Below are 17,407 nucleotides of genomic sequence, written 5' to 3' on the forward strand. Positions count from 1 at the left end.
CATTTCATGTGTGGCTGCTGCACCTTGCAGTTAAGGCTCAGGTGGCTGCACATGTGGTGTTTAACCTGCCCTTGTGATTACAGTGTACATGCCCCTCAGCTTTGCTCCAGCCCTCTCTCTTTCATCTTCCTTTCCTACAGTCTCTCACTTCCATTCATATCCCAGCTTACATTCCCCTCCATTTCTTCTCTGTTTAGCGTTTTCCTTCATGCTGCTTCTCTGGGCTCACCCCCACACCTCCCCACTCCATTTTAATGTCTGTCCTTTAGTGTCCCTCTCAGAGCTGCACTGTAACCAGCCTGTCTGTCTTAAAATCAGCCACAGAGGAAATCAAGCAGAGCAGCAGGCATTAACCTGAGTACCTAGATACCACAGGTACTGATTTTTGGCCATGCCCTTTCCTTCCATCTAGATATGACTCATTAGGCTGTCAGATCTTTAGAAAAAGGATTTTACCATTATGCTTATGCCTGGAGTGTCGCAGTCAGGGACTTGGAGGGTTGAAATGCTTTTGTTTACTGTAGTACCTGTCACTGTAGACTACAGAACCTGTCGTCACTTCACTCAGCAGCTGGACCTGGCATGTGCCGTGTGGGGCTCAGCCTGTTCACCAGCTCTGCGGTTGGAGCAATGATGACAGGCTAGAATTGTGGCTCTGCAAGTGCTGATTGAAAATGTTTGCCTCAAGGAGTGTCACAAGGGAAGAGGAACAAGAGGAGGACAAACAGTTGTTCAAAATTAACAAGCTGAAGTCCTTGGGCAAACAGACCTCTATCTGCTCAGTGAGGGAAGGAGGGATGGAGGGTAAATCTCTCTGCGTCTTTCTTATCTTTTTTTAATGCACTTAAGTCCCTTGTGTCCTTATAATCTGATTGAGGGTCCCTAATACTGCTGCAACCTGTGCAGCCATCCCTCTGCCAAGCACTGGAGGATGGCATTCTCCTTGGGAGGAGGAGACAGGCTCCTTCCCTCTTTCCTCCCTACTCCTCCTCGTTCCCGCTCCCGCTGCTTAGCAAACTGCACAGCAAAAGCATCCTGGAGAGCTGTGTGTTGGTTTCTGTCAGCCGAGAATGGCATCTCCCTCTTTCCCTCCCCTGACCACTGGTGTGAGGGAATGCACCCAGCTATGATCCTTATCTGGGAGGGTCCTGGGAAGATGTAATTCAGTCCTGAATCTTGGCAGCCTGTTCCTCTATAATCTTCCAACAGTATATTCCTGATTCTTTTCTTTTTCATACCTGGTTGTTTGGTTTACTGGCAGTTCCAGAAATTTGTGTCCCTCCCTTGTCTCCGGGCTTATAGGTAGCTGTCATTCATTCAGCAAAGCATGGAATAGAGTCTTATTTCTTAAGAAACCAGGGCATGTTTATAGAGGGAAAGAAATCATGGATGGAAGTGAAAATGTCCTGCTTCATCCAGGATTTTATTACTGCTGTTCCTTAGGGATCTCCCTAGATAACCTCAGGTTTGGGATTCCCTGGCTGTCCTTTTTAAAATTGATCTCTGAAGTGTGTTTGGGCTCCCAGGAAGGAGTCTTGCCCACAGGCTATCTGCCACGGGAAATGGAAGTAGAAGAAGCAATAGGCATCATTTCAGAAACAATACCATGTAATGGAAGAGAAAGGTGGTACTTAGGGATGTCCGTAAATTCTCTATACGGAGTAAGAAATAGAAAATGGGACAGTGGAAGAAATTACTCAGTGTGACTTGAGTTCACCTACATCAGCTTCATACCTTTCTCTCCATCTTCTCCAACACCTGCTGTCCTCCCATAGCAGTCACCCACAGCAGCAGCTCCCTTGCTGTGCAGAGCGTCACACCTGCTCATTCCTGCTTCTCCTGCTCAGTGTGAGATCCTGCTGCCAGACTGAGTGTTGTTGGCCTGGTATTCTTGTTGCTTAGGGGGCAATTGGTAGTCAAATTGTTTGGTGCTCTAGCCAGGAAGAGTATCGGGATCTAGACGTTGTTGCAAGTAGCGGTTTCAGGTGGTGCAGGTGTGGCTGGTGTGAGCGTCATAGTAAAAGCTTATCTTTTCCCGGGCAGAGTAAGCAAACATGGCATTGAAAGGCAGTGTGACAGACATGCCTCCTTCTAGGGTAGAATATTTGCCAGCTGACTGCAGATTTTTTCAGGTGTATTGGTTGTTCAAAAAGTGTCACTTCAAAACTGATGTGGAGTGTTTGCTTTTAGTTGTTTGTGTTTATATAGTGGTATGATTGCAAAATATTAATGACTTAATGTGATTAGTAAGTGTATCATGTAATTGGTTCCCATGATCAGACTAGGTAAACTCCTGTGTGTTTCTAAGGAAGTACTTGTATAGTGTAAATTCAAAATTTTATTCTAATCAAATGCTCCTACATTTACCTTGAAAGAATTTTTTCCCAAAGCTGTTTCTCCCAGCAAGACTGAGTTACCCCAATTTCACAGAGTGACTATCAGAGTCCATATGGCTGCTGAGAAAATAACAGACAACTGCATAAATATCTGTAGGGGTTTTTTCACAGTTTCTTTTTAACATCGTATTTTGTACTAATGTGACAACTTAGTTGTTCCTGTTCTATTGATGATGCTATGGTTTTTTTTTGCCTGGTGACAATCACTGGTACTTCCCAGTCACTGGGAGTTTTTTCACTGTACTCTGAAAGAGCTGCAACAAATTCTTCAGTGTCTCCCTACTTCGTCTTTATCATTGCTTTATTGTAGTCAAGGTTGTTTCTATTTATTTGGATTCTACTTTTATTACAGTTGCCTTACTTGATCGAGGCTGAAACATCTTTGTTGAATTCATAGTTCATTATCTATTTGCTGTAGGTCACTTTTTTCAAATATAAACAGTGAGAGGTCACAGAACATTTAACTTCTCATTTTTAAGAACAATCTAAAAGCTTATTTTTATAACTGCTGGCTTGATTGACACTTAAAGTCTTTCTTTTTAAAAGCAGGATCATGTAGAGGGCATTGAGTTCTGAAGCTTTTCATTTTCCCATCAGATTTATAGCAATTCAAGAGTTTGAATGGGTTAATTTCTGTGGCCATTAATGTTTTAAATAAAAGTAAAGCTCAGAGCAGCATGCTTAGAGCTGGAGGCAGTCTAGCTGGTATTGAGATTTATGGGTTCAGCTGAGATCTCAAGTGAGATCTCTGAGATCTTATCTCAAGGGAGAGGGAAGCTCCCTGGAGTGTGGGGAACATCCTACTTAGCAAATTTTAGTATTTGCATGCCAGGGTTCCGTAAGGCACTAAGGAATCATGAGGACTTTTTGGTTTTACCTGCAGGTGTTCGTCTGGATCGAGTCCGTGGAGGTCGTCAGAAATACAAAAGGAGACTGGATTCTGAGAGCAGCACTTACCTGAGCTTACAGATCCCTCCCCCAGCTAAAAAGCCATGTATGTATTGGTCTTGAATTGTGGTCCTCTGAGCTGCCACTATATTTCTTCTCACTGGTCTCCCAAAAGTACAGTGTAGCAATTGTCACTTCCAATTCCTGTATCAGTCAACAGTACGGGAATTTTTTCTCACGAATGTATTGTAGAGGTAACTAGACAGGCCTAGGTACAGCTCAGGTACTGGATTCATTGTACCTAAGGTTAAATACCAGACCTTTCCTAGGAGATTATGTAAATCCATTTAGTGATATTCTGATCTTTTCCTTTACCCAAGCCATGTTAACAAAACCAGTCCCATGTTGATTACTCTCTTCAATACTACCCATAGCTCTTTAAACTTTTCCACATCTACTGACTTTTTGTTTATACCTCCTTCTCCCCTCAGTGGACCTGCCTGAGACAATGACAACATTACAGCAGCTTCCTGCTTTTGTCATCCCTGTTCAGAGCTGGTTTGTCATAGGCAGACCACTACAGCTTGCGTAGCTGCAGTGTGGTTTTCTGTTGTGACCAAAACCATTACCGAGGTCCTAGGGGCTCTGTAGTCATGTCTTATCCCAGGAGGGTTCACCTTATCTCACAAGAGATACAACAGCTTCTCCTTTGAAATGTGCAGTGACTAAGATCGTCTCCCACTTGCTGGTGGCTGAGCCAGAGAAGATTTATGCCATGCCTGATCCAACCATGCCGGAGAGTGACATCAAAGCCCTGACAACCCTCTGTGACCTGGCAGACAGGGAATTGGTGGTGATCATTGGCTGGGCAAAGCACATCCCAGGTAATTCTACAAGGATGTAAGCATGAACAGCAGAGGGAGCTATTATTTATCTATGTGCCTATCCATTTTAGTCTCAACGAGGACTTTTTCCTATAGTGATGGGTGGGAAATACTGCTAGTGATGGGCTCTCATTGGTAACAACTCCAGTGCAGCCTATGATGGAGGTGCATAAATTGATCACTGTACATGTCTGTATGCAGAAGGCTTTGATATGATACAAGAAGTTCTCTGTTGCATTGAGTGGCCCAGTGGAAGCACATGGGAGACAGCCTTATGAATGGTATGGTAGACTTGCGTAGTTTTGCACTACATCAACATGACCTAGCTCTGTTGTGTTCATAGCTGAATAAATACTATGGCAGTGACTGGACTTTACTGCTAATAACAAGGCAGATACACACCTTCTCATCAGTGGGCATTCTTGTCCAGACTCAGGAAATCTTGTCCTAATGGATTTATGACAGAGCAAATCCCATTGCGATGGACGATGTGCTATTGCCAGTGAATCTCAAAGCTTCTTTGTTGACAAATAATGAGGACAACTTATTGGCAGTGTGACTGCCTTGGAAGACTCACTGACTATATGCAATGTGTGTCTGTGTGACTGAGTGACATAGCAAGTGTCCCACACTTGCAGGTAGGGTGGACCAAGGCTGAAGGAGCAGATACGGTCCTCAGGGTTGAGTTGTGGGTTCTTCCCAGATTTGGATTGGGAAGGGAAAATGCTCCCCTCTCTCTAGTCTCTCTCCAGCCTCACCAGAAACAGGTTGGATTTGTGTGTAGAGAAGGCTAGCCAGGGAACTTAGAGGATAGCCGTGGGATTTACAAGGCTGCTTTCCAAAGATTGCTTCAGAAATTCACTATGAACAGCTCACTAAAGCTGTTTATAAACAGCTCACTTCAGTTATCTCCTGCCTTCTGTTCCCCTTCCTTTTGTCAGGAGAATATATGAGGCTCTGATACAGGATCACAGGATTTACTGCATGCTGACTATGTCTTCCACTGCATGGGCTCTGTGTTGTTTTGTTTTGCTTCTTGGCTTTCTTCTTTTTTTTTTTTTTGATGAAGCATCTTAACATATGTGATCAGACAGTTTAGTTTTCCCATGTATTTTGTTTCTTTCTGTTGCTTCTCATTTGGCTTTTTGGCAGCTGCTTCTCTTTTTCTGTAATGTGTTTCTCCTGGGACCCAAGAGTTAATGGTTTTATGGGCTATATGGAATATGGATTGTTATGAGATGGGACTCTGAAGTCTGAAGAAACATTTTCAGGACAGTATTTCTGAGAAGAGGTTAATCTTGGTGATGCCCTTCTTACATGAGATCTGCCCTATCTGAAGGGATTATAACCATCACTAGTGCTGGAATCCATCTGGGGCTGATTCATCACAAGTGGGGTTACAGTGGTGATTAGAGAACTCAGCCTGGATTGCTCTACTAACCCAATACCTGGCGTGTTATAGGAATGGATTTAATGCAATGCAATTAGGTGCTGTGGCTGTCCAGTGAGGTGCTGTTGTACATCCCTCTAACCTTGGCTATATCTGTTCACACAGTGTGCCCTACTGTAGTTCCCTATCTTGTGGCTGTGGGAAGAGCCGAATTCCTACAGAGTTTTCCATCCTGGCAATACTGTCCCAGAACAGGAGTATAGTAGAGATTGCTCCTGCACTGTGAAAGGGGCTCTTCCTCTCCTTTCTGAAATCAGGACATACCAGCCATCATCTCAAATTTCTCTGTCTATTTTCCTCTCCTATCAAAGGCCCTACAACACAGTAACAGCCACAGTAATCAGCCTGGCACAGTTCAGACCAGCAGGAGTATTTTATAACAGGACTGTGCACAGGCAAGAGCTCAAGAATTGTTACGTAAGAGAGCAGTACTGAGAAAAAAAGATAATAAAAGACAGTTCATAATAATGAAACAAAAACTCTGTAGTTCTGCAACAAGTATGAAGCATACTGAGTTATGCAGCAAGGGGGCAGAGCAGGGCAGGGTCAGGAGTCTGCCAGGTGTCTAAATTATCTATGCCCTGTATTTCTGCCTTCCAAAAATTTTGAGTAAAACATGGCATTGCTTCCTTTGTGCATAAACTATTCGTCAGAGAAGGATGGAGAAAGGAGAAAAAGTCACACTTTCCTGCCTTGGATTCACACTGGAATTAGTAAAGAAAGATGTGACATTAAAGTCATACCAGCCCTGAAGGATCCCAAGTGTCAACACAACCTTCTATCCCACAGTATTAGCAAATAAAATCAGTAAAACTTAAACACACTTTCCTATAATAACAATAAAACATGTTTAATCATGTTTAAATGTTATTAGCTCAATAGCCTTATTAGCTGTGAGCTCAAAAGCCACACTTAGCCAATGTGGGGTTGTTCCCTTCTGTATGAGGCCCCCTCCCCACTACTCACTCTCCCCCCATGGAAATTGTCTTGGAACAACATCCTCCTTTTCTTCTTGCTTTGATGCAGGGTGACAGGACTTCTCTTGAGGGGTGATGATGAAGGCTCTCCCAGGGTAGCTGTTGTGCTGTTCTCACCAGGAAGACATTAGTAGTAGCACAGAATGAAATATGGCTAGTGGAGTGACAGCAGCTGTGTCTGGAGTGGCCTCAGATCCTATAATTACATCTCCTTTTATTACCTCTGCTAATGGCCCTCCAGGATGACAGAAATGATAATAAATTAACAGATTATGAACTCCACTTGCCACAAATTATGTGATTTTTTTTTCTTATTCTGGGAGCTCCCACTGCCAAACCACTGAAATAATAATAAAAAAACCCTGAAATTAAAAAAAAATCCCCAACCTGAATGTCACATCAGCTGTTGCAAATAAAGCAGCTTTTCTCAAGGGGCACCTGGGAAGGAGGGAAACATGCATGCAGCTCTGTGCTAGAGCCAGGGGCTCTCTTTTGGGGCAATGGTGGATTAGGCACCTTTCAGGGTCAGACTTGAGAAAAGCAGCATGAAACGGATCACGAAGGGCATTTTGTGGATGCTGAGCCATCAACAGCTCAAGAATGCAAAGCAGTTGTGTTTTAGCAATTCCTGGGAGCTGTAAGATGACAGATAATTTCACAACTAGAGGTTCCCCAGTGTTACAATCCTATAATAAATAGCAAGCCTGTGATTTTAGCCAGGTGAAATTAACATTTACTTTCCCTGATCTCAACTCTTACAGCATGAAGAGAGTCATAGGATTTCCCCTTTACTTCAGTGATTCAGGGCCAGTTCTTTAGCCCTTGCACTCCACAAGTGTGAACACTGGAGGAAAAGGGTCCCAGTTCTGTCAGACATTTCAAGTCCAGGCTTGACACCATAGCGCTCCCTCTTCCCACTCGCCTGCTGGAGCTGGAGTTGTTGGCTACCTGGGAGTGCTTCTGGCCAGGGGCTTTCCCAGGTGGGTGGGGCAATTGCAGCTGGCTCTTCTGTTCTTCCTGGCAAAGGGTAAAATATGGTATCTCCTGTTCTTACTTGTCACAACAGCCTGTGGGAAAGGGCAATTAATAGAGATGCTGTGTGTACAGGCTACTGATGGAGTTAAATCAATTTTTCTGCTTTTTTCTGTAGCAGAAAAGTACAAGCCATGCCTGTCCTGGATCCTCTCACTCTGCTATGTGACTGTTTCTCAATCTTAAAGAAATGTTGTTGGCAGACTGCAATGAAGCAATGGCCTAATGCCCTTTGTAATCCAGGTGGGGATGAAGATGCAGAAAGGCCTTGTGACTGATCCAGAAAATGGACTTAAGGCAGCAGCCTAAATGCTGGACTTATCTCCATGGTCAGAGCTAGGAGAGGGATGACCAAAGGAGAGATCTCAGGTTCTAAAGAGTGGAGCAGTGGCTGTGCAACTTTACTCTAATCTCAGGGTTACTCTCATCAGCTCCCTGTCCATCAGACAGAGCTGTGGAGACAGGATCCCCAGCACTGGAGCTGCAGCAGCCTGCACTTGGACTGAGTCAGGAGGGCTGCATTCCAGAGCAGCACAGTTATGAGTGCAGGGCATGAGAGGCAGAAGGATGAGGTAAAGGACAAGGCCAGCCCAAGCAAGAGGTGGGATTCATCAAAGCTCTGTGGAGCACAGGCTGTGCTGTACAGGAATCACTCTCACAGTCATGGAGCTGGATTTGCAGCTCTTCTTGCCAGTAGCCTGGACGCCTCTTTAGCTGTTCCCTCTGGCACTCCTCCCCAATGGTTTATTGATTCTTCCCTCCCACCCACTGCTCCCCTCAGACCTTGCACACACAGCACGTGACAGCTGATTGGTATCTGTTAATTAATGTGGCCTGGGGCCTCTTTTCTATTCAGTGGCCTGATAAGGGAAATTGGATGTCCAAGGGCTGCCAGGCCATTATCACCCTTTGCTTCCCCTGGCAACACAAACACAAAACATGGCGTAGAGATAAATAAAATACCACTAACCCACCCTTCTGCCTTCCCTTCCCCAGCTGAGATAGTGCAGATAGAAAAAGAGATCCCACAGTCAGTCAATATAGCAATCATCAGCTCTTTTGTTAATTGCCAACTTGATAACAAGAGAAAATCAAATGATCATCATGGTGGCTGTCTACATAAGCCCCGATGTGGGGCCAAGAGCTGTGAGCAGGGTGGGGTGTGGGATGAAGAAGCCCAGCTGAGCCTTGCATGCAGCCAGTGGAGCTGGGAGGCTTCTGCATGGAGGCTCATGAGTTCACAGGTCTTTGGTGATCCCCAAGGCTTCATATGCACCTGGGGGGAAAACTGCCTGGAGAGGCTTCACCTTTCCAGCTGAGGCATGCCTGTGTGTCCCATTCTTTCACAGCCCTAGGAACCATTGGAAGCAAGGGGCTGCCAAAAAAAGTGCAATTTCTGTCTGTCCATGGTGGGCAAAAGCTGCCTAGAGAGGACCAGCACACTGTGTTTGACATTGCTGTTCGTAATGACTGTTAGAGTGCCCATCTCCCAGGATCATTCATGGTCTGGCCTTCAAGGGTACCAGGTATGGAAGGCATAACAGACAGGTTTCCTTCCCATGCACTTTTTTTTCCCCGCCTTGAGGTGGACATTGCCTCTGTTTTTTGTCCTCTCCACTCTCTCAAGTGGATTCTGGGGCTGTCAAGGTCAGGCTGTCAGGCTCTATTTGGCAAGAATATTTGGTTCACAGGGGCTTGTCCCATTGCTACCAGGTTTGGTTATGATTTAGGTACTTCAGTGTCCCCACAAAGGTATTTTTATCTCTGGGTAGGGTTGTAGGCAGAACTGCTGGTATGGAAATCAGAGTGGGATGACGAATAAAGGAGAATTCTGTTCACAAAGATATTCATTTTTGAACACATTTTGGTGCTTTGTTGTGGCAGGACTTTTTCCCATCTTTGCCAAAATATGAGACTGTAGTATACTTCTAATTCAGGCCTGTGTCATTCCCTCCTATCCCATCAGAAGCCCTCTTTTCTGTCATCTGGAGCTCTTCTCTGCTCATTTTTCAGCTGGGACAGACTAAATGGGCTGCAATACAGACCTACTGAGGAAGAGAGGAAAGGCAATGTGGTACAAAAGAGTTGCTGCTATGAAAGAAGCAGTGGTCATTGAAAAGAGGTTGTCACCAACCTTGGACTCCCATAAATGCAATCAGAGCATCAGAATTCCTGTTTGAGGCTGTGGGTGGGCATAGGAGCAAAGAGAAGGGTAAGGTCCATGTATGCTCATTGCTACAGAGTCCCTTTAGTGAGTTGTTTGGGGTATTTTTAAAGCAGCAAGTCAGTAGGGAAGAGTGTGTGGTTTGGATCTCAGGGAAACTAAGGACCCTAGTCTCCTAGAGGCTTTGCTGCACACCCATTTGACCCTGCTTGTCTTTTGCCCTGTTAGGGTTCTCCAACCTCTCCCTTGGAGACCAGATGAGCCTTCTGCAGAGTGCCTGGATGGAAATTCTCATCCTGGGCATTGTGTACCGCTCCCTGCCATACGAGGACAAGCTGGTCTATGCTGAGGACTACATAATGGATGAAGAGCACTCTCGTCTGACAGGGCTGCTGGAGCTCTACCTGGCCATCCTACAACTGGTGCGCCGCTATAAGAAGCTCAAGGTGGAAAAGGAGGAGTTTGTCACACTCAAAGCTCTGGCCCTTGCCAACTCAGGTACAGCCCTGGTCCATCCAGTCTTGCACCCAGCCAGTCCAGGCTCATGCTGTTATTTTACCTGGTAGGAAACTAGAGCCTACTGTCTAAGAATTTCTGCCTGTGTCATGCAATATTCTCAAAGCTCCACTCTAAGCTGGAAAGCAGGGAGAAATGAGGCTTATTGCTGCTAGAGCCCCAGCTGTGCTCTGACCCTGTAGTAGGGAGTGGAACAGACAGGGATGGACTGGTTGCTGGTTTCAGGCAGTAAAAGGGTCTGTGGAGGCCTTTTCCACTAGCAAGCTAACTCCAGTGCTGTGGGCTCAGAAAAGTGAGCCACACTTGCATCCACCTCCATAGCGTTGGTGAGATACAGCAAATGGGGAAACTCTCATCCCAATTTCAAAAAGCTGCGGGGCTGGGGCTGCCTGACCCTGTCCTGGAGATGTTGAGGTACCAGAGACACTGAATCCCCCTTTAACTGGGAGACAGTGTGGGTGTAGATTGCAGCTCTCAATCCAGCAAGGCTGCATTGTATCAAAGCCAGCCAGACACAGATTTGCTCAGGAGTCCCATCGGAAAGGGAAACTGCTAAAGCTACTGCGTAACAAGGGCTCCCTCTACATCCCCTGAGTCTCATTGTTTCACATCAGATCCCTTTGCCAAATTTGCATCATGCATGTCACAGAATTCACCATTGCAGCCCAGCCCTGAAACCAGTATCTGTGTTTGGCCAAAGCCACTTTACAGAAAAACACCCAGTGTGAAACTGGGAGGATTAAAAGAGGGGGAATCTTCATCTTGCTTGGCAGCTGACTCTAATAATTACTCATTCTCTCAGTTAAAAAAAAACAAAAACAATAGGCATCATGTCTTAATGCTTGTTTGCTTGAGCTCAGCCTTGAAAGAATGATCTTTGTTGAGTTGGATCCTATGACTCTGGGTCTTTTTATATCTGACAGCTTGACATGATAAACTTCCTGTTCCATAGTCATGTTCCTTGGCTATGGATATATTATTTCAAGTGTAAGGATGTGGTCCAGGATTCTGTGAGGCTGCCTCACCATTTTACACCATTCTGTCCCTGTTTGCCATCCATCCACTCCTTAGCAATAGCTATATAAAATAAAAAAAAATTTCCTTACAGCTCATTGATAAAAATGTTGAGCAGCAGCTGATTTTTCTACTGATCTCTGGGGATTTCCATGAGAAAACTCCTTCTTCAGGGATGATTCATCACTGATAGCTACTGTGAGATCTGTCATCTATCCAGTTACTAATCAATTGAAAGTGTTCTTTATTGATATTGCATAGTGCTAATTTTTTAATGAGAATGTCCTGTGGTCCTAAGCCAAGTGCTTTATAAAAACCTAAGTCTATTATATCTGTGCAGTTAACTTTATCAACCAAACTTGTAATCTCATCAGAGAATGAAATCAAGTTTGTTTGACAAGACCTCTCTTCTCAAGTATCATGTTGACTGGCAGTAAAATCACAGAATAATTTATGATGGAAAAAACCTTTAAGACCACCACTTCCAACTGTTAACCCAGCACTGCCAAGTCCAACACAAAACTATGTCCTTAAGTGCCACATTTACATGTCTTATAAATGCCATCTTATTAGTCTTAATTGAATGTCACCTTTATTTTTTCCTTTCTTTTGCCCTGGTTCACATCAAGCTAGCATAGAAATTATCAGGTAAGACCTAGGAAAATGTGTGCATCATTAGAACATTTCCATTCATCTTGAATTTTGTAAAAATACCAAGACTTACTAATCATGCCTGGATGATCAGACTTACAATCTGCCCTGGATGACCCCCAGCCAGCAATTTTAGAACTCTTAAAGCCAAGTTATCCAGCTCTGCTGATTTCTGTGAAGTTTGTCCTAATAGTTCTAATATCTTCTTGCATAAACAACAGATTATGAAGTCTTTATCACCTTCGTATAACACAGGTATATAATGCTTCTCTTTTCCAAAAAAGACAGAAATACTCACAGAGGACTTCTATCTACTCTGCACTGCTATTAATAGGTTAATAATCTCCAGATGAAAAGAGCCCCCCTACAAATGATCATTTTTCTTCTATTCCTTAAATATTTATAAAACTTCTTTGCTGTCCTTAGCCCTTCTAGACATTGCTTTCCCTCCTATGTCCTTCATTTCCCTTATGGTTTTTCTGCACTTCATAACTTTGCTCCCTTTTTTAATTTTTCATATAGTGCTTTTTTAGTTTTAATTGCTGCCTTCACTTTGCCAGTGAACCAGGATGGGCAGATGGCCAAGGCTAGCCTCTCTCCTCTGTGCAATGGTGGCTATGGGTGATATAATCAACTTGTTAAAGAACCTGTCTACCAGGAGGGTCACAGGACTAAACAGGGAGAAGGGCTCCTCAGAGAGGCTGAAGTCTAAGGTAGCAGTTGTGACAGGAGAAGTGGCACACTGGGACATTTACCTGGCCCGTGCTCTGGACACTGCTGTCAAGTTCTTCACAGTGCAACAGAAGCACTCTATGCTGTTGCTGCTCACTGTGCTTTCAGGACTAAGCCCAGAGTAAACCTTATGAGACAGTCTCCACAGGAGTGGAGTAACACTCAGCAAAGACAGAGCAGAACAACCAACACTCATCAGATGCTTTGGGGTTCCATTTCCAGTGCTGTGGAAAAAAGAAACCAAGGTAAGGGTCAGGAGGCACAGGCCAAAGCATGTTCTCAGCTGGATGGAAAAAATGACTCTGACTTCACTGGTGCAGCTAGAAGTGTAACTATGTAGAAGCATAATGCACAAAAGACCTGTTTTATTATTTGTATTGAAATATGGGAAAGCGAAGCATGGGGATTTTGTTTTTCATATAATTAAAGCTTCTCATGACACACAGGAAAGGAAGCTGGAATAGGGCAAGTGTATTTTTCTGTTGTAACTTAACATTGAACCTTCACATTCTTTTAATGCCAGTTATTTTTCTTAGTGTATTTTTGACAGGGATAAACTTATAGAGCCTGCATGTGTGTGCTTGCATGCAAACAGCCAATTCCTAAAATGGGAAGAAAGCAGTTTGGGCCAGGCTTCAGCTCCCTTGGATCAGAGATAGGGCTTAAAGATGAACACCAGATTCATCTTTAAGATTAGAACTTGTGCTGCCTAAAATTGCTTTCTGCCTTCCTTCCCACACAGATAAATTCTGGGTGTAATTGCTCATGCAATCCAAGTTCTAGGGACTTAGGCAGCCCTGTGTATACTTGACCCTTTGGTTCTAGGAATTAAAACAAATGAAAATAGAAGCGGGAGCTCACTCACTTTTTACTAGAGAAGAAGCTGACAGTAGGCTGATCTCTGAGTCCTTGGTGTGACACACCAACAACATACCTGCTGGGATTGGCAAAGATAATTCCAGGGATCTCCGTTTAGTAAGTGCATTCTAGAGAGCTGAGGGATGAATTCTTAATTCCCAGAGCAGCAGGCAAGTCCCAGACAATATGATCACCCATTTTTTCACAGAGTAGAGGTGATGTAGACCTAATTTGTTACCCTTCAGAGTCAGCAGTCCATTTTTAAGCATTCCTAGGTTCTCTTTCCTTAGGAAAAAAAAAAGATCAACCTATGTATTGAGGAGCCCTCTAGGTTAGCATACAGCACACATTCATTTTAGGACATCCCAGAGCAGCCGAAATTTCCCCTTTTTTTTTTTTTTCTGCAATGCATTTTAATGCTAAAATGGAGTGACCAATATCTGGACCTGGCAAAGGGATGCATAGCAAATTCTGTACTAATGGGTCCTGTTCCTGTCAGAAGCTGCAAGAACAGAGGTGAGGAAGCAGTGGGCCTTGTCCATTCTCACACCTGCCCTGTACCCCATGCCAGCAGTGCTGGAGAAGGGCTCCTGGTATGAAGCCCAGCTTCTAGGCCAGCTGACCCTCAGGGACATGGTCAGGCAGCCTGCCCCCACCTCAGTGCTCTGATAGCTGTAAAAATTCATAGCTATTGATTTCGTAATTAACAGTTTATCAATGCCATTGACACCAGTTCACTGATGGATTGCAAGGAAATTAATCCTGCAATGCTGTTTTATTTTTTGCAGTCAGCTGCCAATTTTGAGCTTCTTTCAGCAGTGTGGTGGTGGTGGGGTAGTCTTTGAGCTTTATTTCCCCAGTTTCTCTCACTGTATACACTTATTTACTGCTGTTAAGTCTTGTCACCTTACAGAAGCCAGATGGCAGAAAGGCAGTTTTGGGATTCTGTCTAGTGTATAGGAGAGCACCCACTTTACCCTGAAACATGGCTCATTGCATGGTAATTCTAGCACCCGCTGGGAACTGCAAACTCTGACAGGCTGTGATTACTTCTCTCCTTTGTGCCCCTAGCCAGAAGGACATTAAACAGAAAGGATAGAAGACATTCCAGCTTTTGATACTTCCAGTCTTCAAAATGACCTCTGTGACTTGGCAGGAAACAGATCCCACTCACTTCTCTTGGATTGTGTATGGAAATTTTTCAGAGGTGCTACCTGGCTGGGAGAAGTTGCCAGACTGACTTGGCAGCATGCTTCTTCCTCCTTGCTTTTCAGAATCAACCTCTGTGTCTAGCTCAGGTCACTGTGATGACCTAGCAGCTCTCTTCTGAGCTTCTTTGCCTGGTCTCTTGGATAAGAAGTGTAAATGGTATCAAGAGTTGTTCTTCAGTAGGCTTCTTGGGAATACTTCCCTTTAATACTTTAATACTTTCCCTTTAATACTTTCTTAATTAGTGCATTCCTTCTGAACAGCTTCTTAAACAGCTTTCTTGCTAGACATAATATTTTCCCAACTGTTGTAATACTTTATAAATCATGCATCATAAATAGCATTTTTACCATAAATGAATTATACAAAATTCACAGTCTCTAATTTGTGTTGTGCTCTCCATAAAGATGACACATGTTTCTAGAGAGATTTTGGCACTTCAGTCAGCTTTCCTCCTCTTCGCTGCTGTCACTCTGGGGAACCCATGTCCTCACATTTGTGTTTGTGTGTAGGCTGAGACTACACTGAGACTACTTTGCCACAAAGCAAAGCCCAGGCTGTGATGGTAGGCGGTGCAATCACATGTGTGCATGTGTGCTTGCCCTACTGTCTCTTTGGCATTGCTTCTGGATTTGTTGCCTTGTGGCAGGAACCTTTATCAAAAGGTTCAGTATTGATTAAAATTCTCTGAACAATGAAGAGGAGGCATCAGTGTCTCCAACTCTGTCACAATTGTAAGAAAGAAGCACGTATCAGCAAGATGAAAAGGGAGAAAACCTTTGGTGATGCTGTGCCTCTCTGCTCTTTGGTGCTGCCCTCTCACACCATGACTTACCCACAAGTTTAGCAGTCTGTGTTCAGTCTGGCTCTCTGTCTCAGCCCTGGACTGAGTCCTTACCAGCTAGCTACCTTCACTTCACAGACACACCAGGAGCCTTGCAAACCCTGTAGCCCCTCCAACAGCTCATAGAAATCTGACTGGCAGCCTAAGGGAAGAGGCCTTGCTGGAGGCATGGGATTCCTTTATTTCAGCAGGAAGCTCCTTGAGCAGCTGCTGGCAGTCTCTGAAAGCAGGGGCATATGCACAAAGGTGGGTCTGGCAACACCCCTGGGCGCACTGGTTGTGACCTGTGGGGCTTTTCTGTCTTGCTGATACCCTTAGCAGCTGCACAGCAATTAGGCAGTTTAGACAGATGAAGCGCTGTAGCAGCGTTAATTATTCTTAATGAGATTGCTCCCAAGCGGCAGAACAGCAGCTGCTGCCCCTTGCAGGGTGACTCTCCCCATAAGGAGCATGGAGGGCAAGTGAAAGTGCAAATCACAAAGGCCCCTGCCTGACCCCTGCATTGCATTGGGGTGGCTGGCAAAATGGGCAGCACACAGGGCACGTGTGTCACCCACCTACCCCTGGCAACCCTACTGTCCCTGCACTGCTAGGGCCAACACACTGGGCTGCTGCCAAACTTCATGCAGCAGCACAACACCTGCCAGCTAGCTGGTTTTTTTCTGCTTAAGAAAAAGCCAAACAACACCCCTCACCCCCTGCCTGGGTGGGTTGTGGGGGGGACAACAAAAACAACTTAAAAAATCCCCACAAGAACAGATAAGAAGGAAAGAAAACATCATTAGCTTCAGAACCATAAAGGATTTCCTTTCTCACATCTGACTTGTCTGTTTGCTGTCTTTTCTCCCTCACCCCAGACTCCATGCACATAGAGGACATGGATGCAGTGCAGAAACTCCAGGACCTTCTCCACGAAGCCCTGCAGGACTACGAGCTGAGTCAGCGCAATGAGGAGCCCCGGCGAGCAGGCAAGCTGCTCCTGACCTTGCCCCTCCTGCGGCAGACGGCTGCTAAAGCTGTGCAGCACTTCTACAGCATCAAACTGCAGGGCAAGGTTCCCATGCATAAACTCTTCCTAGAAATGCTAGAGGCAAAGGTCTGACAGCCCCAGCACCAGCCCACAGTGGCCGGGGAACAAACTAGAAACAAAGACGCAGACATCGGAGCAATCCAAACAGCAGCAGCAGCCACCGCCGGCTTTTATCTCCAATCATTTATTACGGAAGAATTATTTAATGTCTATCTGTCGGTGTGACTGCAGAATCTTGTGTACAGGAGGGGGGAAACTTTTAATCAGTCACCTGTTTCTCTTTTTTTCATTGTTTTCTCTGTGGGAAATACCAGATTATGCTCTTGCACTTGTTGAGGCATCGTGGGGGCTCAGCCTCTCTGATCAGTGATGCTCTCAGCGCTGTCCAGGCTGCCTGCTTCCCAGCACCCTCTGCCAGTTCTGGAGGGGAGTGGGGACAGAAGCAGGAAGAGAGGAAGAATAGAGTAAATATAAACTTTATCTGCTGGTGTTATGAGGGGTCAGTTAGAAAGGGAAGCAGCCATGGTTCTTTTTGACACCTTTCTTCCTCTTACCATAGAGTAGATGCTCCTTTGGAGAACAATGCTGCTGGACCTCTCCTGAACAAAAAGGCTGCCTCCCAGACTCCTCTAACACTTGTACATACAGGCCCCACTTCTTACTGGGAAAGCTGCTCCTAACTGTGTAAGATATTCTGCGACCTTGTACAGTGTGTCATTACGCCTGGCTAGTCCCTCCTGTGTACAATCCCTGCAGGCCCCT

At 44.9% G+C, this 17,407-nt stretch overlaps 1 protein-coding gene across 2 annotated transcripts in view; it reads left to right on the forward strand.

The window, feature by feature from the left end:
- ESRRB (estrogen related receptor beta) overlaps positions 1–17,125 on the forward strand; it is a 123,969-nt gene extending 106,844 nt beyond the window's left edge. For both annotated transcript variants that reach the window (XM_036384654.2, XM_036384653.2), the window contains exons 4-7: positions 3,280–3,390; positions 4,007–4,168; positions 10,020–10,289; positions 16,473–17,125. In XM_036384654.2, the coding sequence (XP_036240547.1) occupies positions 3,280–3,390; positions 4,007–4,168; positions 10,020–10,289; positions 16,473–16,717 (788 nt within the window). In that variant the 3' untranslated portion in view covers positions 16,718–17,125. The remainder of the gene's footprint in view (positions 1–3,279; positions 3,391–4,006; positions 4,169–10,019; positions 10,290–16,472) is intronic.
- Positions 17,126–17,407: the final 282 nt, after the last annotated feature.

The sequence above is a fragment of the Molothrus ater genome, chromosome 6, assembly GCF_012460135.2.
Source record: "Molothrus ater isolate BHLD 08-10-18 breed brown headed cowbird chromosome 6, BPBGC_Mater_1.1, whole genome shotgun sequence".
NCBI classification, from domain to species: domain Eukaryota; kingdom Metazoa; phylum Chordata; class Aves; order Passeriformes; family Icteridae; genus Molothrus; species Molothrus ater.